This window comes from Acyrthosiphon pisum, chromosome A1, assembly GCF_005508785.2.
Source record: "Acyrthosiphon pisum isolate AL4f chromosome A1, pea_aphid_22Mar2018_4r6ur, whole genome shotgun sequence".
NCBI lineage: Eukaryota > Metazoa > Arthropoda > Insecta > Hemiptera > Aphididae > Acyrthosiphon > Acyrthosiphon pisum.
The window spans coordinates 64716990-64739514 of record NC_042494.1 but is presented as its reverse complement, the minus strand read 5'-3'; the positions used below and the strand labels follow the sequence as shown (position 1 = coordinate 64739514).

The 22525-nt window shown below is 27.9% G+C and overlaps 4 protein-coding genes across 7 annotated transcripts; 2 read left to right on the top strand and 2 right to left on the bottom strand.

The window, feature by feature from the left end:
- Nucleotides 1–4409: 4409 nt before the first annotated feature.
- LOC100165376 (lanC-like protein 3 homolog) lies at nt 4410–6680 on the top strand. Of its 2 annotated transcripts, XM_008188727.3 has the most exons (5): nt 4412–4783; nt 4861–5452; nt 5511–5729; nt 5869–5985; nt 6051–6680. In XM_008188727.3, exons 2-5 carry the CDS (start codon nt 4915–4917, stop codon nt 6296–6298), a joined length of 1122 nt encoding a protein of 373 aa, XP_008186949.1. In that variant the 5' UTR covers nt 4412–4783; nt 4861–4914; the 3' UTR covers nt 6299–6680. The 2 variants fall into 2 exon arrangements, with proteins under 2 accessions (XP_001943086.2, XP_008186949.1); XM_001943051.5 differs by having other exon boundaries at nt 4410–5452.
- A 2692-nt stretch (nt 6681–9372) lies between these two features.
- Nucleotides 9373–12310, bottom strand: LOC100169475 (lanC-like protein 3 homolog). Its single transcript, XM_008188729.3, has 4 exons — nt 10882–12310; nt 10597–10815; nt 10143–10259; nt 9373–10077 (listed from the first exon to the last, which is right to left on the bottom strand). The coding sequence occupies exons 1-4, from the start codon at nt 11513–11515 to the stop codon at nt 9830–9832; spliced, it is 1218 nt and encodes a 405-aa protein (XP_008186951.1). The 5' UTR covers nt 11516–12310; the 3' UTR covers nt 9373–9829.
- A 105-nt stretch (nt 12311–12415) lies between these two features.
- LOC100166796 (stAR-related lipid transfer protein 7, mitochondrial) lies at nt 12416–18480 on the top strand. 3 transcript variants are annotated; one of them, XM_001943879.5, is made up of 8 exons: nt 12416–12918; nt 13551–13927; nt 13992–14203; nt 14299–14394; nt 14457–14617; nt 15261–15443; nt 16918–17002; nt 17072–18480. In XM_001943879.5, the coding sequence occupies exons 2-8, from the start codon at nt 13575–13577 to the stop codon at nt 17242–17244; spliced, it is 1263 nt and encodes a 420-aa protein (XP_001943914.1). In that variant the 5' UTR covers nt 12416–12918; nt 13551–13574; the 3' UTR covers nt 17245–18480. The 3 variants fall into 3 exon arrangements, with proteins under 3 accessions (XP_001943914.1, XP_016663093.1, XP_008186950.1); XM_016807604.1 differs by lacking the exon at nt 12416–12918 and adding an exon at nt 12937–13052; XM_008188728.1 differs by lacking the exon at nt 12416–12918 and adding an exon at nt 13103–13318.
- On the bottom strand, nt 17314–21878 carry LOC100162693 (intraflagellar transport protein 88 homolog). The gene is made up of 13 exons (XM_016807603.2): nt 21696–21878; nt 21569–21619; nt 21304–21485; nt 20992–21187; nt 20585–20802; nt 20287–20518; nt 19865–20209; nt 19458–19792; nt 19235–19346; nt 18933–19167; nt 18605–18862; nt 18208–18360; nt 17314–17463 (listed from the first exon to the last, which is right to left on the bottom strand). Exons 1-13 carry the CDS (start codon nt 21840–21842, stop codon nt 17345–17347), a joined length of 2583 nt encoding a protein of 860 aa, XP_016663092.1. The 5' UTR covers nt 21843–21878; the 3' UTR covers nt 17314–17344.
- Nucleotides 21879–22525: the final 647 nt, after the last annotated feature.

Sequence of the window (22525 nt, the reverse complement as noted above, 5' to 3'; positions counted from 1 at the left end):
ATGCAAATTATATTTTTATTAAATCCATTGATGAATGATATTCAGAGCAGGCACGGATCCAGAGCAAAGATATGCGGGGGGCCCCAACAATTTTTTTACAACACAAATCCAATTATAATAAATTATTATACTTTATTCTGAATTTAAAAATGTTGTCATAATAGTAGGTATAGGTATAGGTATAATCAATGTGATAAAAATGTATTATTTATAAAGCGACCATGTGAAAACAGTTTAGATTTTGTTTATTTGTTATATTTAATAGATAATATTTATATTTATAAAAAAATATGTCTGGGGGGCTAGGCCCCTAGCCCCCCACCGCCTGGATCCGTCCCTGTTCAGAGGGCACTCTGGATTCTGGAATGGATGGTAAAAACTAAAAGCATATAAAATCTTAATATTAAAAAGCTAACTAATAAAATGTATAAATGAAAAAATTGGGATGGAAACAAGAGCACCCGCAGGCAAATTCATTTCAAGATTCAAGAAGCGAAAATAATAATAATAAAAAAAATATTAAAATTACTATGTAACGAACTTATTTATACGGTATCAAAAAAAAAAAAAAAAAATGGGAAGAGGTTTGAGGCACCCACAGATAAATTCATTTTAAGAAGCTATAAAATATAAATGGGTGACTGCACTATTGCAGTACCTATAATTATACATATAATAAAATATTAATTTATACCTAGTTAATTATACTTTTTTGCTTCTTAAAATGCATTTGCATGTAGTCACAACTCACAATTATTATTGTTCCTCTCCTTTTTTATTTCTTAATTTTATTCAAGTTAATATATTTTTATACTTTTTCCAGTTAACCTTAAGTCAGATATTCAAATAGGTAGGTTAATCATTAAGCTAGTTATTACTTATTTTAGGTAGACGGAGCGATAAATGTATTGATTTTACAATGATGTGTGTTTTTTTTATTTTTTTATTTTTGTGTCTGTCATCACCTTTTAGGACTGTAAAAATGCTATTTTCTTCAACAGTATCTTTTCTGATAGGAAAGTAAATATAGTTGGTACTTTGGGGGGTCAAAATTTAAAATTTCCCAGTAGTTTTTAAAAGCGCCGTGAAAAACAAAAGAAAAATTAAGGAAAAACGGGAATTTTTACGCAAAATCTGTTTTCGAGAAAATTGATTTTGGTTTTTGGTGCAACTCTTAAACAAATGACCGTAGGTACATGCAATTTTAACTGAATGTTTATATTAGCATTTTTTATACACCATCATAACATTCCAAATATTTTGACTTTTTTTGAGCTCTTTACGGACATATTCAGTTTCCATTTTTTTAAAATTTTTTTTTCTATAAATATCAATAAGATTCTTTTTGTTGATTAAAAAAGCTTGAAATTTTTATATAGTAGGTATATTGTTTCAGAGGCAGATGAAAAAATTAAAAATCCATAGTCACAATTTTTTTTATAAGCATTTGAAGTTCAAATATTGACAAAATACATAAATTATTTTGAGTTAGAAATTCATAAAAATTTTTTTTTTCAATCTAAGATTTGAAAATGTAATACAAGATCATTCATAAGTTTGTCTATCTTTATCAAAAAAAAAATGTTTTCAAGCAAATCCAATTACATTTTTATGAGCGTCTGAATTTCATATTTTTACAAGATTGGATATTCACTCCAATTCTCACGTAGCAGATTTTGTTATTTCGTTGTAATTAAAAAATGAATAACTGTAGATACATGTCAATTTTACTAAATGTTCATATTTTCATTTTCTATACACCATAAAATGTTGAAAATATTTTGACTCTTTGAGCTGTTTACGGGCATTGTCAGTTTTCAATTTTAATTTTTTTTTCTATAAAAATCAATAGAATTTTGTTTGTTGGGTAAAAAAGTGTGAAAATTGAATGTAAGGCTCCTGATATATTGTTACAATAGAAACTGAAAAATATTATAAATACATAGGCACAATTTTTTTTTTATAAGCATTTAAAGTTCGAATTTTGACAAAATTTATCAAATTTAAGATTCAATAATTATTTTGTAGTTAAAAATTTATAAAATGGTCAACTTTTATATCTAAGGATTGAAAATTTAAAACAAGATTCCACGTAAGTAGTTAATTATGTTACCAAAAAATCTAAAAACACGTAAGCACAGTTTATTTTTATACTCATTTTAAGTTCAAATTTAGACGAAATTACATATTAAAATACTTAGAATAACTATTTTAGTTATTTTGTAGCAATTGTATAATATTATTTGTGGGTACATGAAACTTCTAAAGTATACTATTATATATCTATGATAGTATCACGGTTTGTTGTTGATGTATAACGCGTTATAAGTACTTAATGAATATTGTGATATGATTAATTTAGAATTTATTATAGGTACCAATTATAGGTCATTTTTTTATTATAGATAGTAAGATATCTGTGGTAAGTAGTTACAGATGCAAAATCCTATCTGCAGTTACAGGTCCGATAGCCGATAATTTACAGAGCCGGTAACTTTACCGAGCGTTCAAGCAACACCTAATTTTATTTACAGAGCTATTAACGCACTTACAGAACGTTTATGCAATCCGGCCTTATCCACAACAGTTCATTTTGCCCATGCGCCATTATACCCCAGGCTACTCTAAATCAGGACATAAAACATATTGAAAAATACGCAAAAGAAAAAGAAAATTAACTGTAGATGAAAAAAGAGAAGGAGAAATAAATTTTGAAATTCGAGATTCTTTAAGGATTAATACTTATTAGGCTATTATTGACAAACTACATTCTGAACTATAAAGAAGAAAATTGTATTATGATGAAGCCAATACAAAATTTAACTTTTATTTCAAATAATAAAACTATCACAATCAGAAGTTTACAAAAAAGCAGAAATACTTCAAAAATAATCAAAATATATATAAAAATGATCTTTCGTCTTCATTTGCGAATGAGTGTATATAATTCAGAAGTTATATAATGAGTTTAACTGAAAACATAAGACCTAAAACTATAATAGATATTTGTAAAATGATCAGAACTGAAAAACTTCAAGAACTGTTTCCTTATGTAGATATAGCATCTGTGCTTCCCAACGTCCAATTGTTCAGCCGAGAGATCATTTTCAGCATTAAAGAGGGTTAAATCATATTATATCATAGATTAGCAATTCTATCTATTGAATCTGCACGTAATATAGATATGAACTTTTATGACATTATAAATACATTTGTACAACAAAGTTCACGTAGAAAATTATAGTTTTTTTTTTAAATGTTAATTAATTTACATTAATATATATGTTTGTGTTGAAAATGTTTTTGTAATGTTTTTTAATAAACCACCCCATATCAAAGTTAACAGTTAATCTTAAAAGAGGGCGCTTTGGACAGTGCCCCAGGTCGCCAAAAACATAAATACGTCTCTGTTTACAGCAGTCGATAGGTTTGACTAACTTTTCCACCTTTTTTATTTGTTTTATGCTTTTGCAGCCAACCACATGTAAAAATGTAAAATCAACTATTTAAATTCTAAGTAGGTACCGGTTTTTCGGCATTCGGTTTAGATTCTGAGTGGTACGATGATTGACAAATGTAATATTATATTATAATTTATATTATAATATTGTATTATTACGGGGGTGCCACAATTGGATGACTTTCCCCTCCCGCTAATCAACCCATATTCCATTTACTTATTGTACTGCACATAAATACAGATTGTAAATATACATTTTTGTTCAATAAAAAAAAAATATTGTATTAATTTTATAACGATGACGTGTTTGAAAATAAATAATTTTTCAAGTTTGAAATTTTGTTAATTTTAAATTTTAATATACTAATATACGTGTATAATAATGGGAGTATCCAAATTCACCCAAAACATTTTTGTCCCAATGTACAATTTTCCCAATTTTGGAATAAAAGTTAATTGGGAGAATTGTTTATTATATACATAAATAATTGGTATAATTATTATTTAGAAACCAAAATATTAGATATAATCTTATATAATCTATGAGTGATAAGCACTTGTCCGGAAAATGATAAGGACCGATAAGAGTAGTTGTACGTACAGTGGTTAACCTGTGGTTACCCAGTGACCAACTTGACGTGGTGTTGCACAGCAAGTCGGGGGATATTTTCGATTTGCGGAGCGGAGCGACGGCGCCGAGGAGCGTAGCGACGAGTGCCGCTAGCATGGCATCACTGTATGATGTTTTTTTAAAATTGGTGTCACTGTAATATGCTGGTATATGCTGGTATGGTACGTGCCACGGCTAAAGATAGTATCTGTATCACATATCTGTGGGTATAAGCTTCCTTATCATTTTTCGGACAACTGCCCCCAACTCCTAACGCTATCACAAATTGTGGTCGACCGACCCATAGATATTAAAGATATCTATAATATCTTTAATATCTATGGACCGACCGGCAAAACACAGATAAAGATATTATAATATTATATTTAGATCACGATCTCCTAAGACCGTGATTTAGATTATTAAATTTTAATATCAGAATTATCTATACTCTATAGTATAGATAGATTTCTGCGACTAGCTACTAATAATATTACTTTATTTACTATGTATATTTTGTTATGGTAAAAGTATTTTGTTAAATTATATAGTATATTAGTATGTGCCTAGGCACCTAGTATTTAGCAGCTAATAACAAAATATAACTTATAGTGTTTCATACGAAATCAACCCTAAATTCTAATGCTCATTGTTCAATATATAAATGCCGAATACTTGCAATAACGGACATCAGTAGAAAAACAATTACCTGAGTAATTTTTTTTTTTAAACTTAATAAAGTTGGACAATGTCAAAACGCTATTTCAAAAATGTATTCCTCGATTGTCAGGAAGTTGATTCAAGTACATCTTATGATTTTTGGAAAGATAATGTGTACCGTCTAATGGAGCTTGTAAGTCAAAATACTTCATCGTCATCTGATAATGACTTGTATACTGGAACAACTGGAATCGCATATATGTTTTATCATTTATCTACATCAGAAGGGTTTAAAAACAATTCCACTGCTCTATTGAATAAAACAGTTGCAGTTTTAAGACTAACGGGATCACATTTATCTGAAAAATACTCAAGTCAATTCATTTGTGGTAATGCTGGAATTAATGCTGTAAATGCTGCAGTATATCACCAAATTGGTGATGAGAAAACTGCAGAAATGTATTTAGAGCGTTTTAAAAATGGATTAGCCATTTGTAAGCCAATCAATTTTTTTAAACCAGGAGGAGACGAACTATTTGTTGGTCGTGCTGGTTATCTTTATGGACTTTTATGGTTAGAAAAAGTTTTTAATAGGAAAATAATAGCCGACCTAGATATAATTCAACTCTGTTTAACTATTGTGGAGTCTGGACGTAATTATTCTAAAAAAAATAGAAGTATATTTCCTCTTATGTACTCATATTATAATACAGAATATTTAGGTAAGTATTCATATATCAAAGCTATAATACAAATTTGTTTTACAAAAAATTTTCTTAGGCGCAGCTCATGGTTTGAGTACAATTCTACAAGCATTAATTTCATTTCCTTGTTTTATTGAGAAAGAACAAAAAGCTATGGAAGATATTAAAACATGTATAGATATACTGATATCATTACAAACAACAAGTGGTAATTTTCCTTGTGCAATGGATGAATTAAATTCAAGAAAAAGACCTGAAAGTGATGAACTGGTTCATTGGTGTCACGGAGCTCCAGGTAATCAATTTATTTTATTATAATTATTTTAGTAACAATTCATTTTTTAAAAAACAGTTTGTTTAAATTTAGAATCTGTAATAATAACTAAAAAAAAAAAAAATGTTAGTATTGTTAAATGAAGATTTATTTTTTTTAGGTGTTATATACTTATTAGCTAAAGCATATTTGGTTTTTAAAGAACCTTCTTATTTGGAATGTTGTTTAAAATGTGGAGACTTGGTATGGACAAAAGGACTATTAAAAAAAGGCCCTGGTAAGCAGCTAGGTACATGGTATTCTATGAATTTTAATTTTTTTATTATTATTTTTTTATATTAGGATTATGTCATGGAATAGCTGGGAACGGATATGTTTTCTTACTATTATATAGATTGACTGGCGATAAAAAACATTTAAACCGAGCTGTACAATTTGGTAAATTTATATTCACTGATGAATGTATTCAAGGATCTAGAAGACCAGACAATTTGTACAGTTTATATGAAGGATTAGCTGGCACAGTGTGTTATTTGAGTGATTTAACCCAACCAGAGAAAGCTAGTTTCCCATTTTTAGATGTGTTTTAATTATATTTTTTTTTCATACCAAACAAATATTAAATGTTTACTTATGTACATGTAATTTATTTCAATACATATTTTGATATTAGATTAAGTGAAAAGCAACTCATACTCCTATACAGAAATCTGTTTTTATTATTTTTATGACAACATTTTGGTCTAATAATATGTAACCGTGGTATAGACCAATAGACCATAGACGTATAGTAAATTCATTGTGCCAAAGTTTATTTGTTAAAACTCATTTTCTAGGTACTTTGTATAAATTATTAATTTCTACTTTATTCTTAATTTATGTAATGTAAAATATTAATATATAAAAATGTTTAAGCAATGAAAAACTAAAGTCACAGTCTAAGATAGAAACATAAAAAAAATTTAAGTTGTATATGACACTAATAGCAGTGGTGTATTTAATATTTTTAGTAGGAGCGGATGATGAGAATTTTAGCTTATAGATAATGATATAATTATTATAATATAATAATACACATGTATTTAAACAGCCATGAGGCGGATTTGTCCTCATATCCGCCCCTGACTAAAAGTAATTTATAGCAATCAAAATAGATTGATTTCTATAAAAATTGACATGTCAGTAACTGAATAAATGACGAGAAATACTAAAGAAATGTTCTCAATTTTTCTATCAGCTCATACATTTAGCATAGGTAATGATTATTGTGCATATTGGTGCAGGGTTTGTAGGTACTAAGTTGTAACTTCAGGATATAGCATAGACCTTATACTAGTATAGTATAAGGTCTATGGGATATAGTCATTTATTTCTAAATACACATGAATCCCGGACGAAAAGTACGGTATAAAAAAAGTTGGACAAAAAGTCCAAGTACATTTTTACTGTCGGACAAAAAGTCTGAAAATACAAAATTGTCTATTATATTTAATTTTTTTAATTTATAATGTATACATGTAATATACACATTATATGCATGTAATATTATATATGGTTAGTTAATATATAATTAATATTTATTTAAAAAATGTAATTGTTGTATTTTTTTTTATATTTTATTATTTCTTATACCTAACAAATCATTTCTTAGGGAAACGTATTATATTATATCAAATTATTATTGTAGACTAGATTTACTATTTTATTTTGTAAGATTGCTGTAGGTAAATATAATAAAATAAGTATAATATAAAAAATTATATAATTATAAAGTATATAAAAAAAAATTATATATATAGATTACATGTATACATTATAAATTTTAAAAAATATTATAATAGACAATTTTGTATTTTTGGACTTTTTGCCTGGCAATCAAAAAATGAATCCGGACTTTTTGTCCAACTTTTTTTATACCGGACTTTTTGACCGATTACCATACACATACCTATTATTTGGAATATTCAATAGTGTTCATGAGGATAAGATCCAAATGGCAAATATCCAATTAATTTTCGAGTTGTAGATCCATAGAAAAAAGATTAAATGAGTAGGTAGATCCAATTATCCTAATATTCTATAATCAACATGTTGATTGTGACTATGTTATCATTTGGTATTCATGATAAAATATACTATAAACATAATATTAATTGATAAATAATCATAAATGCAAAATGCTAAAAAGTAATAACTAAAAAGTAATTATAATATTATTAATATTGTATTATGTTCATTGCTCATCATGTTGTTTTGAATACAATTTAGTTGATAATTATTAATTATTGTACAAGCAACAATTTTTCTTTTTTATGGACTTTACTATTGAAAGCGAAGAATTCAAAAATCATCAAAATGATTCCAGTCATAAAATTCGACGTCCAAAATCTATTGCGACTAATCCAACAGTTGCAACTATTGTCGCGAAAGCAGTTACTGTTAGCAAGCTCGAAAACAACAAATTAACAGCAGTTGGTAAATATGGATTTGCATTGGCTGGAGATGTGAAGTTAAATTACTATCAACTATTACTTTATGGTAGTAAAAATTCTGTTCTCGTCAATCTTGTAATAACCAAAGACTTCAAGTACAACGTAAATGAAAACAATTCAGTCCGATTTTTATCCAAAGAGAGTTGGCATTTAGAATTTTCAAATACAAATGACGCTGTGGACTTCAACTCGCATCTGGCATTTGTACTGTGGAAGCTTAATGGGTTTAAGGAACTGTTTTGGTTTGATCTTTATTATCCTTCTCGCAACGAGAATGTAGCAATTCTTGGTAGTGTTGTAGAGATCATTTATGTTGCAAATACAATTCAGGGTAAGACAATTGGGCCTGAAGTTTCTAATAACATTGAAGATAATAGATACTTGAAAGTTAATGTTAATCAAGAAGGCTGGGAAAGGTCCTTGTTAGGAGTTAATGACAACACTAAAAGAATTGTATACATACCAGTTGCCGAAATGGGTGCTTGGAAAATTTTAACTAATGGGCGACAATGTTTATGTTTAACTGTGACTGTTAAGAATGTTTACGAAATCAAAGAAAATGTCATAAATGATTTTCCAGAAAGTATAAGCCAAGAACCACTAAATTCAGCTTCTAAAAATGACTCTACTTTGATTCAAGCAAAAGATATTGTTGAAGATAACCTAACTGTTGAAGCTGTTGTACCACCTAAAGTTTGCATTGAATCACTTTATAAAGAATTTGAAAATTTGAAAATAGATAATATAAGAACCAATGAGAGATTAACAAAATTAGAAGCATTGGTTAAAGAGGAGCCAAATAAAAAAGAAAACTCAGGCGAGTTAAAAAAATCCATGAAAACCCTGTATAAGAGTATAGCACGCGAGTTTCCTGTTGATCAAACATTTTCTGGAAGTGAAATTCAAACAATAATCCAAAATATTTTTTATAATACGTTAATGTGCCCTAATCAGTCTCATTCCAAAAATGACTAATGTAAAGTCAATCATAACCATATTATAGTTAAATGTTGTGCCAATTGCACAGTAATTTAAACATAAATGTGTTTTCATTTATACAATTACTTTTATTTACTCTATCTTTCAGTATATTGACTGTGGTTCTGTATAATATTTATTGATTATTTAATAAGTGTTAATTTTTTAGGGTTTTTAAACAATATATATTTTGTTAAATAAAATTATATTTTAAAATAAAAGTATTATACTGAATAAAAAACTATAAAAAAAGGTATAGCTAAAACCTTAAACGCTTAAACTTAAATTACAATTATTATAGAATATAATATATTTATATGATAAAGATGAATCTTGTAGAGATAATTTCATTCTCAATGTAGTTACAATTTATGACCTATATTATACTATTATACACAATTTTATCTACATTGATTTCATTCATAAGTCATAAATCACAATTAACTAAAATCACTAATTAATTATTGATGATTATATATTAACATGTGTATGGTTTATCTACAATGTATCATACGACATACACAATTAAAGTTATGTCATAAAAACATGTTAAAATTTTACATCCATTTTCAAACATTTAAAACCTGCAATATCACTATTTACAATGTAAATTCACTTGATAATTGATTCTGGATTCAACAAAAGATTTAATTAAAGTACATCTAAAAATGGGAAACTAGCTTTCTCTGGTTGGGTTAAATCACTCAAATAACACACTGTGCCAGCTAATCCTTCATATAAACTGTACAAATTGTCTGGTCTTCTAGATCCTTGAATACATTCATCAGTGAATATAAATTTACCAAATTGTACAGCTCGGTTTAAATGTTTTTTATCGCCAGTCAATCTATATAATAGTAAGAAAACATATCCGTTCCCAGCTATTCCATGACATAATCCTAATATAAAAAAATAATAATAAAAAAATTAAAATTCATAGAATACCATGTACCTAGCTGCTTACCAGGGCCTTTTTTTAATAGTCCTTTTGTCCATACCAAGTCTCCACATTTTAAACAACATTCCAAATAAGAAGGTTCTTTAAAAACCAAATATGCTTTAGCTAATAAGTATATAACACCTGTAAAAAAATATATTTATGTAAGAAAGTATTATACTTTTTATTAATACAACAATCAAAATGTCAACAAATTTTCCTTGTTATATTCAGAAATACATAATGTCTTACCTCATTGTTTGTACATGTACACTCCCTCCCTATTTTACTTTAATATACAAGGTGATTTACCTATCATATTCAGCCCCAATTGCTTCTTCAATAATGCAGTTATTCAAAATCTGATATTTGGAAAAGACACCTTGGTTTATTTTTATAACTTATAACCATAGATCATAGTGCATTGACAAGTATAACTGTATAAGGACTATAGTTTTAAAAATAAAATAAAATCAATCACCTGGAGCTCCATGACACCAATGAACCAATTCATCTTCCTCAGGTCTTTGTTTTGATCCTAATTCCTGTATTTTAGTAGGAAAATTACCAGTGGATGTTTGTAAAGATATCAATATATCTATACATTTTTTGATATCTTGCATAACTTTTTGTTCATTTTTAATAAAACAAGGAAATGAAATTAATACTTGGAGAATTGTACATAGACCATGAGCTGCTCCTAAAACAAAAAATAACTTTGAAATGGAGCTAAATTATTTTAGTTTTACTTCATAAGATAACTTGCCTAAATATTCTTTGCTGTGATAACTGTACATAAGGGGAAACAAGCTTTTATTTGTTTTTGAATATTGACGACCAGATTCTACTATTGTTAAGCATATGTCAATAACATCTTGGTCAGGTATTATTTTTCTTCCAAAAACCTTTTCTAACCATAGAACTCCATAGAGATAACCTGCACGACCAACAAATAGTTCATCTTCTCCCGGTTTCAAAGAATCTATCGGCTTGCAAATAGTCACCCCATTCTCAAAATATTCTAAATACATTTCTGCAGTTTTCTCATCACCAATTTGGTGATATATTGCAGCACTTACAGCGTTTACACCAGCATTACCGCAAATAAATTGATTTGATTTTTTTCGATTAAAACTGTCTTCTTTAAGTTTGAGAACTTTGATTGCTTTATTTAAATATGTTGAGGGATCGTTTTTAAATTTGTTTGATATTGCCAAGTGGTAGAACATGAATGCAATACCAGTCGATCCAGTATACAAGGTGTTTTTTGACGAGAATGAAGCATTTCGATCTATTCGTTGCATTAAGCTATTTATTTTATCTTTCCAAAATTCGTGATATGTACTTAAATCACTTTCATCACTGTCAGAATATATATTTTTAAAGTAACGTTTTGCCATTGTTTTTGTTATTGCTTACACAAATAAACGATAAAACAGTTATATTACATATTTATTATTTATTTATTGCTGATTGATATTAATTGTCCGAGCATATTGTGAATTAAATATTAATTTTCTTTACTATTTGAATATTTTAACTACCGTAATATTCGTAATTCGTTATGAAGTAATGCCGTAATGGACTAGACGATTCACATTTCACAGCTATAAATTATAATGTTGTATTATAATATCACTATTATTCACTAATCACCATTCTGACATATGACCACGATTAAGAGGACGTCGCACCCGCATGCGTTGTCTAATGTCTTACACACGTACGACATGGCAAATTTTTGTTTGCTAGTTTCAATAGGGTTTTGTCATTTTTGATATTAGTGTGAATAGTATTATCAAACTTTTAGGTAACAACATTATCTGTGGGATTGTGTTCTTTCGCTGTTTTTTTACGATATTTTAATTTTAAAGTGAGTTATCATCACGGTTTAAGATAGTATCTAAAGCCGAGGTAAAACATTAATATTTGAAAATACTCATAACTCGGCGAGCGAAAATTTGTTATGACGTGCGTGTGTAAGACGGGGAAGGACAACACATGTGGATGCGACACTGCGACCATGACTAAATAAACTAAATAAACTAAAAATTTATTTAGTCATGACTGCGACGTCCTCTTATTATAATATCTATTATCTATAACGTCTTTAATCGTGTCATGATTCATGAAGACTAGAGATCTAGTGCCCGTTCAAGTGTTCATGAATCGTGCTTATGACGGCTGATAACCAGATAACCAAGATTTAATAATAATAATAATTTACTATCTTAAATCGTGGTTTCATCACTTTCATCATATTATTATGGTTCTATAGTGCCAATAGACCTATAGACCTATAGTGCATTAGTGCCAATGAACAAATTGAAATTGTTTTCCCTTTTTTATAAACACTGATTTTTCACATGTTTCAACTTTCAACTACCTATAGATGAAGAAAGAAGATAACCTTGTATTTTGGACTTGAGTCAAAAACACTAATTTATATTTATATTATATACCCAATAATATAATTAATGTTAATCTAAAATCTAAACACGACTTACGTGTTATGTGTATCTAATAATACACCTATGATGTTTTGTGAATCAGACATCAGTCAATGTCAATCAATCGTGAGAATTAATTATATTATTATCGGCGTGTGCTGTGCTTTCATTTAAGTATTTCGCAACATTTAGTCGATAATCAATTAGTATCTGGACCAACGGAGGTTATAATATTAATACATGTGACGCAGAGAACAACTGAGAACAACTTTGACACTGTAACGACAATATGTTACTCAATATTGTTTTATCGTAACGCACAGAAATTGCACCTTTCTAATTAATCAGCTTTTGTAAGTTATTTGATTATGATGTAACTATTTCAATAAGAAACGATTAAAAATGTTGCTCCTCTCTAGCATGATTAATTAACACATGATAAACTATTGCTTTGAAAAATACATTTTATCAAACAGATAATAAATTGGTGAATTTTTTTAATGTTGATTATTTTATTAAAAAATATTATATTGTTTAGTTTTATATTGTTTAGTACTTAGGTGTACTAAATATAAATATAAATTTAAAAATGATTTCTCCTGTATAGAAAATGGTTAATGATATTATAGTTGCAATTGTTAAAAGTGATTTTAATAACTTCAATGACTTTCCATGAATTTTCAGTTAATATATTTCGTGTTAGCTCTTTAAGTAATTTAGATTTATCTTTCTATCTATATAATTGTGAATTGTGTAGGTATTTATTTTCATAACAGATTGAATCTAAGAAGTGTTCTTATTACAATTATATGTTAGAAGTGTTCATATAAATTGTTTGTTTTCTTTAACAGTCAAAATATTTTGGCATTTTTCCAAATAGGTCTCCTTTGTATTTAAAAAATATATTCATAGAAAATCATATTATTTTTAATTTTGATTCCATTTTAAGATTCATTAATTTATTGCAACATTTTGTTTTTTTTAGTAACATCACAGTGAGCCGATCAGTATGTCAATTAGAGGCTCTGTTTGGAAACCAAACTTACTAATAGCATCATCAAGTTGTCGGGCACAAACAGTATGCCGGACATTTTCAAGGCGGTGCAAGAAATCATTATCAAATGATTCATTACTATTATCTATTTTAAAAAAACGCACCAGAAATTTTTTTAATAAACAAGACTTAGGCGTTCATATTACAAGAACTAGAAAGGTAATGATTGCTTGTAAAAAAATGATTACTGCAGTCAATAAGTTTAAGCAACAGTTGGCTAAACACAGAAAAAACTTGATCATGTGTGTGGCTATGGCTTTTACATTTGATTGGTATAAAGAAAGAATATGTGTTGATGAGCTTATCAGGTATATTAGTTTTGTAATTTGAGATTTTATTTTTATTTAATTAAATATGTATTATTATCAATAGGCTACGTCAAGAATTTGGAATTGTTAAAAAATTAAATAAACAATCCACCTCAAATAATATTATTCAAAATGAGCAAAATATTAATATTTCACAAAAACCGGTTTCTAATATTAATGAATTAAATTGTTCTATGTCTAAGACAGGAAATAATAAAAACCAAATTGAATGTTCATATAGCAGTTGTGATTGTCCTAGGTGTAGAAACATGAGTGGTAATTATATAATATACCAACATTAAATATACATTTTCATTTTAGTCAATATTGTAAAACGTTTTTTTGTAGTTTGATTACATTTATTTTTGTAGAGGAAGGATGGGAACCTTTTACAAGTGGTTCTTATTACAATGCTTGGAGAAAACCTAATGTTGATTACCCAGGACAAAATTTATATATTTACAAAGGTAACTAAAAAATTAAAAATAAAAAAACAAAATTAAAAATTACTGTTTTTATATTTTTTTAGTGCATGGATCATTTAATGATATAACAGCATTAGACTTTATGCAAGTGCAGTTAGACCTTCAATATCGAAAAGAATGGGATAATATGTCTGTAGATTTGGATATTTTTGATTCAGAGCCTCTTACACATAGTGATCTCATTTATTGGGAATTTCGTTGGCCGGTAATTATTATTTGCCAAAAGTTATACTATAGAAATTTTTATATGTGTAAATTTATTAGAATACACAAATTCCTATATCAGAAGGAAAATCAAAAATTTTGAAGTTATTACAAAGACAAAAATACAAATTAGAATTTAAATAATTTTTTAAAGGTTTGTTTTATTGTTATTATTTTTATATTTTTCTCCAAAATTTAAAAAAAGCCAATATTTCTTAACTATTTGGGAATTTAGATATGAATAATATTTAATAGTATACAAAAAAGTATAAACATTATCTTTATTTATATTATTATATTTTTTCATTTCACTTGTAATAATAGTGATATTTCGGATCTAATACATTTACACATTTACAAATGCATTAAGATTTAAGATATTTTTCAATCCTTGGGTAAATTTCTATTATATACATTACAAAGTATAATATTAAAAAATGCAGTAAATACTAGTTTATTTATGTATTTGACATATTCATACAATATTTTTGATATTAAAATAAGGTTTATGTTAATTTTTAAAATGTTCATTGCATAGTTTTTTGATTAAATTAATATATTCATAATTTGTAGCTGCAGTTTGTTTTGAATCATTTTTATTTTATTTTTTATATTAATGAAAACATTATTTCAATGGCTTATAGAAATGGTTTCAAAATCGTGATTATGTATTTAAACGACGCTACAAAATTGATGAAGATGAAAAATTAATGTTAATTGTTTGTGAAAGCATTGAACACCCTGATTATCCTGAGCAGAATAATAAGTGGAGAGTAAAAGATTACTGGTCATATATTGTCATTAAGCCACATGACGCTTTTGATAAGGTAAGGATGTACAGTTAAAGAAAATAAAAGGTGGGATAGTGGGTACTGTTTTGCTGTACTTTAGGTGTCATGTAGACGAAGCTATAGATGTGTTCAATTTGAATCATTATACATTAATACCAGTGTTCGGAACGTTCACTAAAAAAATGAACTCATTCACGTTCACGTTTAGTCTTTCAAAAAATGAACGCGTTCATTGGGTCGTTCATTTATTTTTTATACATTTTTTTTATGAATCATTTACCTGCTGTAAAGGCTCAGTCAAACAGAGGGTGACTTTTTGTCCAGCAATCAAAAAATGAATCCGGACTTTTCGTTCGCCATGGTTTATGGGTATGCGGACCGCAGTGGGCAAGCGGTCTATGTATTATTTTATAGTATCCGCGCGGGCAGCCCGCTTTCTGTTTGACCGAGCCTTTAATATAAAAGCCAATAAACATATACAACTCAAGCCAAAAATAAAAATACTATTTAGACTTATATATAATATAATTAATTAATATATTTTATAAATATATCTATTAAAGGGTAAATAAATTGAACGTCTTAAAAATCGATCAAGTTCGTTAAAAATAAAAACGTTGTTCACGTTCACGTTCTATTTTAATAAAACGAGTGACGTTGACGTATCGTTCACTAAAAATGAACGTGCGTTCATGAACGACGTTCTTTCCAAACACTGATTAATACAATCATTGCATACAAAAAAGGATTCTGAGCGAAGACGGTCTGTCAGTCTATATCATTAAGTACATTTTATGATTTTAATGCTATTAAAGTAATTCATTTTACTATTAGTATGTTGAATTTATTTTTGTTAAATAAATTGCATTTGACAATGTCATTGGGTGCATTAAACAAAATGTTGGGTTACAAAGTTACCATGTTACAACAAAATAACTAATATTGTTATTTTTCGTTTAAATAACTGTTTTATCCAAATTTGAAATTAAAATATCTATGAAAAAAAGAACCATGTTTATATATGTCTTATAGAATTGTTAGTTCCAATATATACTGATTATGACAAAACTCGTTTTAAGTTTTCAATTCATAGCTATAAAAATTGTTCATTTTATAAATTTTTACTACAAAATAATTTACAAATTTTTAAGATTACACAAAATTAAATATAAATTATAATTGTTAAGTCATTATAAACCTTTTTATAATACCTATAAGATATAGTACATTCACATTCATTTGATGTTTTTATCCATCTTATATCCATCTTATATCCACCTTCAAATAGTATACTTCACATTAATGTAAACTTAAAATGAAACAACACAGTTAATTTTAAAATAAATAAATTAAATTAATCTTATCGGCTATTGCTATTAAACTAGACAAATTTACTTATATTGATACAACGTCCATAACGTTGGTGATCAATGTTGACTAATGTAGATCCTTTAAATTTAATGCTTTATTGAATGTCATAATTTTAAATATATTGTCTATTATGTTACAGCCAGGAGTTGAGTTTTCAATCACTTACTTTGATGACCCCGGAGTTACGGTTTCAAATTACCTCACATCGTGGTACCAATGTAAAGGTATATTATTATTTTATTTTAATTATTTTAAGTCGTGAAATATTAATAAAATTTATTTTATTTTATTAGGGTTACCTTCATTTTTGAACGATCAAAGATTAGCTGCATTAGAATTGACAAAACGTCGCTTCGAAGAAAATAATATTTTAAAACCAGAAAAAACTAATATAGATGCCAAACTAGATCAACCACAGACACAAACATCTTGGATTTCTTGGATTTTTGGATACTTTTTATTTTAAATGACATTGAATATAAGTTAGTTATTAAATAGTTAATTAAAAAAAAAATTAATTGTGCATAAATGTAAATAAAATAATAACTACTGTTATTATTACATAATTATTCCGGTAAAAGGTCTTGAACTTGTTCATCTGCAAATTCTTTTTCTAATGATGTAATTGGTCTTGATGTGGATGTGCGTGGTCTCTGTAAGGGTCCCAATGGATCACTATACATTTCTAGATGAAAATATGAATTATTTGTATTTAATCTATAACATTAGTATATATTAACAGTCAGTGCTCTAGCTTCATTTTATTTTTTATACGACATATTGCGCTTGTGTATACCTATAGGCATGTTATGAAAATATTGTACTTATTAACTCAGTATCTTCGATTATAATGTTGCTATACATGTTTAGGTATCATAACTTACATATACAAATACAGCAAAACCTCTTTATAATGTAATCACTCGGTACCAACTGATTTTTTCTGTTATAAACGAGTTCTCGTTATAGGGAGACTAAAATATACGGGTTATTGGTTAAACGGAGCTGTTGTCATATTCTTCCTTATAGTGGATCTGTTATAGGAGATTTTACTGTACAGGACTTTTTTTTTTTTTTAATCGTTTAAAATATTGTATTACAATATTATTTAAGCTAATGATTTAAAAAATGATAAGTATTATAGGTGGGTGATCACCCATGTTTCTATCCTCAAGCTACGGCACTGACTAAAATAGTGATGCCTAGCCCATTCATTTAGCAATTTTTAAGCTTAAAAAATTATAAAATTTACATAATTTCCAAAATATTAAAATTGTATTTTTATTATATATATTTTTCTGTTGATGGCCTGCACAAGCCACAAATGCAACATTTCAAAATTGTGGCCCGGCAAAACAAAAGGTTAGGCATCACTGGACCATGCCAAAGTATACAATATACAATATACTACATATAAGATGTTAAATACCATTTGGTAATTTTGCTTCTGGGTGAACATATATATTCATTTCATCAGAAATGTTTTGTCGTGAATAGGCACTTGTTAAAGGCATTGATGTAGTAATCAAAGCTGTTCCTCCTCTAGATGTCCGTGGTCTTTGAGAAGAATCACTCACCATACCTTAATAATATAATTTAAAATTGAATATAGAATAAGTAATAAGTATTATTGAGTTTGGCCTTTAAATATTTAAATGCACAGTGTAATTCAATTATCAAAAATTAAAAAGTTTAACATACATTTTTTTGCTTGTACATTTTTTTTTATCATTTTTTACTTATTTTCTTATAAAATTTACATTTTACTTCTTGTATAATTAGTAATTTACATGGTAAAAACTAGGTTAGTAAACATAATGTCATACCTGAATCTTTAGTGCTGTCGTGTACATAAATATTTGTTTCTCCTGAAGCTGTTGGTTTTTGAACGTAATTATTTGTATTAGATGTCGTAACCATACCTGTTCCACCCCTTGTTTCCATTGTCTTACGGTACCCAGTACGTGCTGTACTTATACGCTCTCTAATATCTTTAGCTTTCTCAGCTTTCCGCAACAAATCACTATATTCTGAAGCTTCTTTCAATCCCAGATCTGTACATATTCTAATTAATAACTTGAGACCTAAGTAATTAAATTCACTGTTAAACATTTAATCTTATATTCTTATTAGTTAAAGTCAGTGTTAGCATACACTCTGTATTGTCTGGAAATCTATTTAACACATCTTTATACGTTTGTAAAGCCAATTGAAAATGTCCTGCCCTTCTATAACATGATCCTATTAACATATACCATTTTGGTTCAGCTGGCTGCATGAGAGATGCTTGTTCAAAGTAGTCTACTGCTTTTTCCGGTACTTTCATTTCAACAAAGTATGCTCCTAACCAATCCAGCACTTCTAGGTTTGAAGGATAATGACGGTATGACTAAAATTAGATTTAATAACAAAATTTACAAAAGCAATTACAATTTACAAAAATAAGTATTTGAAACCTCATAATAATAATGGTATGCTTGTTGCTTGTCATTAATGTTTTCATAAATATCACCTAATTTTTGTAAGACACCGACATCATCAGGAACTATACTCAACAGTTGTAAATACCTTAATGTAAAATAATTTGATTTATAATAATATTTTAGTATTTGTTATCGTCCAAACTAAATTTATAAATTTGCGTGTAAATAATTTTAATTTTAATTTGTGCATAGTTACCACTCTATGGCCTGTTCCAGATCCCCAATCATTTCATTTAACAATGCAATTTGATAGATTACTTCCGGATGATTACTAATAATGACATGAAGCTTTTGAAAACAATCCATTGCATCATCCAAATGTCCAAGTTGTTTATTAGTTAAGCCCAAGTTATACATTGCTTCTGAGCACATCATATCTTTCTCTAGCGCAAGTGTGTATAGTTCTTTTGCTTTGTAGTAGTCTTGTTTGACAAAGAAGCAGTTTCCTTGATTGACACACGCTAGACCATTTAATGAATCTGTTTCGCAGGCAGCTACTGAAGTCCTTTCTGCTTGTTCTAAATCACCTTTCTATAAATTTCATACACATAAATGTCAGTTATTGGATTTATGTCATATTTGGACGTTTGGTAACAGACATACTAAAAAATGTATGAACGACAAGTTTGTAGCAGCTGCACTCGCTACTTTGCTGTCCTTGTTGTCAAACGCTTTGAGAGTATCAATCGCTGATGCTATGTTATTTTGATAAAGAAATCCAACGGCTTTGTTTATTTCTAAGTGGCCAGCTAAGTACGAATAACGTGACATTTTAATAGTGTCTAAGCACCAACTATATCCTTCAGTGAATGTATCTTCAATAATTGAAGATATTAGGTGTGCTGCGTTAAGAATGGTTTTTTCAAAATTTGATTTAATTTGTTTTTCATATTTTGTAAGTGAATCAGATTTTATTGCTTCTGCTAAGAGTGTGGCTTCAATTTCGTCCTAAACATTTATTGAAAATGTATTTGTAATAATACTTTATGAATTCGATTAATAATTGAGAAATATTTATTTCATACAGAATTTGCAGCATACTTGTCTTCAAAATCTATGTCTAATGATATTTCTAACATTTGTTTGAATAGTTGTTTTGATTTATCTTTATTGCCTGACATATAATAGCATACCAAGGCATGCATTCCTGCTTTAAATGTAGGTTTCTCGTGCATAATATACTCAAAGTTTGAACAAGCGTCTTCGTATTTTCCTAATTTCAAAAATATTACACCAATATTATGGGTGATAGCTCGCCTAAAATCAAATCAACTGTGATTAGTAATTACAGAGTTAATTTAATATAAAATATATTTTATTTACTTGAAACTTTTATTGGTGTTTGGAACTTGATCAAGAGCCATTCGATACATTTTAATTGCTTTTTCAGGCTGTCCAATTTTTTCATAAATATTTGCAACATTTACTCTCATTCGTGCACCATTTTGAAACAATCGATTCTTAGAGATCACTTGGTATGTATTTAAGGCTTCTGTATACATTTCATTTGCTGCATACTGATTACCTAATGTGAATAAAACCTAAACGGTTGATATAATCAATACACATTTTGTGATCATAAAGTAGGTAGGTAATTGTATTCTTTGAAATTGTTCATAACAATATTACTAGGCAGAATAGGTGATAGTTTAAAAATTGAAAAAAAAAACATTTAAGTTATGAACAAACTAAATACAATGAATTGAATAAAAAAAAGTCATTGAATATACCAAAAAAGTCAAATCAATATTGTGAGAATCGTTCAGTCCTGCCTGTTCTTGCATTCTTATTAAACTTCTTTCCTTATTTGAAGCATCTTTTGACTTCTCCAATCCTAGCTGAAAGTCTCCTCTAGCTTCAGCCATACAGGCATCATTGACTAAATCGTGTATGCGCTTTTCAAGTTTTTTAATTTTATCTTCCATTCTAAAATCATTTATTTAATTTAAATCATATTTGATGTTTGCAATCATTATTATTGTATAATATAGATTTAAGGTAAGGAGCATAGTGCACACTAATTTAATCAATAGTTTAGATACCTTTCTTCTTTGTTTGGTTCTGACATGATCATATTTCTTGAAGGCTGACTTAAAACATCATAAGTAGATGAATGTGATGTGTACCCAGCTCCTCTGACAGCTGTTGCGGGTCTATTTGATGATTCTGAACCACTTCTAGAGCTTTCTGGTCTTAAAACCAATGCTTGTGGGTCTTTTATTTGCTTTGAAAATAACAATATCGTTTATATTTAATAATTCAATATTTTATTATATTCCACATAATAAACCTCAAAATTATACTTACTGGTGTTGTGGCAAATGGTAGTGGAAGACCTGTCGGAGCTTTGGCGGACATCTATTAGAAAAACATAAATTTAGTTTTTTTTTAAGTATTTATGTTTAAACAGTTTAATGTGAATTATTGTATTAACTGATGCCCTTCTGCTGTAGGATGACCGTAATGCTTGTCTAAGAATTTCTTCCGGATCTTCTTTTGCCCCATCTAAATGGTAATCGTATTGGGAGTACATGTCACTGTCATAAGCATTAAACTTGTTTTTGAGATGTGCTGAATCCATTTTGAAGTTACTCAAAACGTATCAATAGATGCAATATTATTAGTTAAATAAAAATGCATCTGGTTATAATTTTCCATTTGTGTTTACCAATGGTATCCCCATAGTAACGGCTTACTTAAAAACAGTAACTACCTACTTTACTCAAATGTTAGGGTAAATATTTTTACATAGATTACTTGTACTCCTAATTGTACAACTAATAAATAATAATTATACATTTTAGGCTTTTCATATTTATCAATTGAATTGTTTAATTTTATATAATATCATAATTTTTTTAAATCAAAATGTGTACAAAATATTCAGACTAGGATTAGTTATTACCTACTACTGAGTTTTTCAATTCCTAGAATTCATATTTGTAATCGGCTATTTAGTACATATTTATGTGAGATTTAAATGTTTTAATATAATATTGTCTTTCTATTTGATCACAACGACGAGTCAACAGACAACAATTGTTAGTATATTATAATATTTTTATTACAATATAATATTTGTTAAAACTTAGAAGACAATTCAAATGTTTATCTTTTTTTCAACTTCTTTACATATTCGTCATTACCAAATAAAATTGTTCATGAATAATTTTATATTTTTTGTGTACCTTTTAATCGAAAAAATGTAGTGACGACAATCGGTGTGCATCTTATTCCTAAGCATGAATAATAAATATATCATAC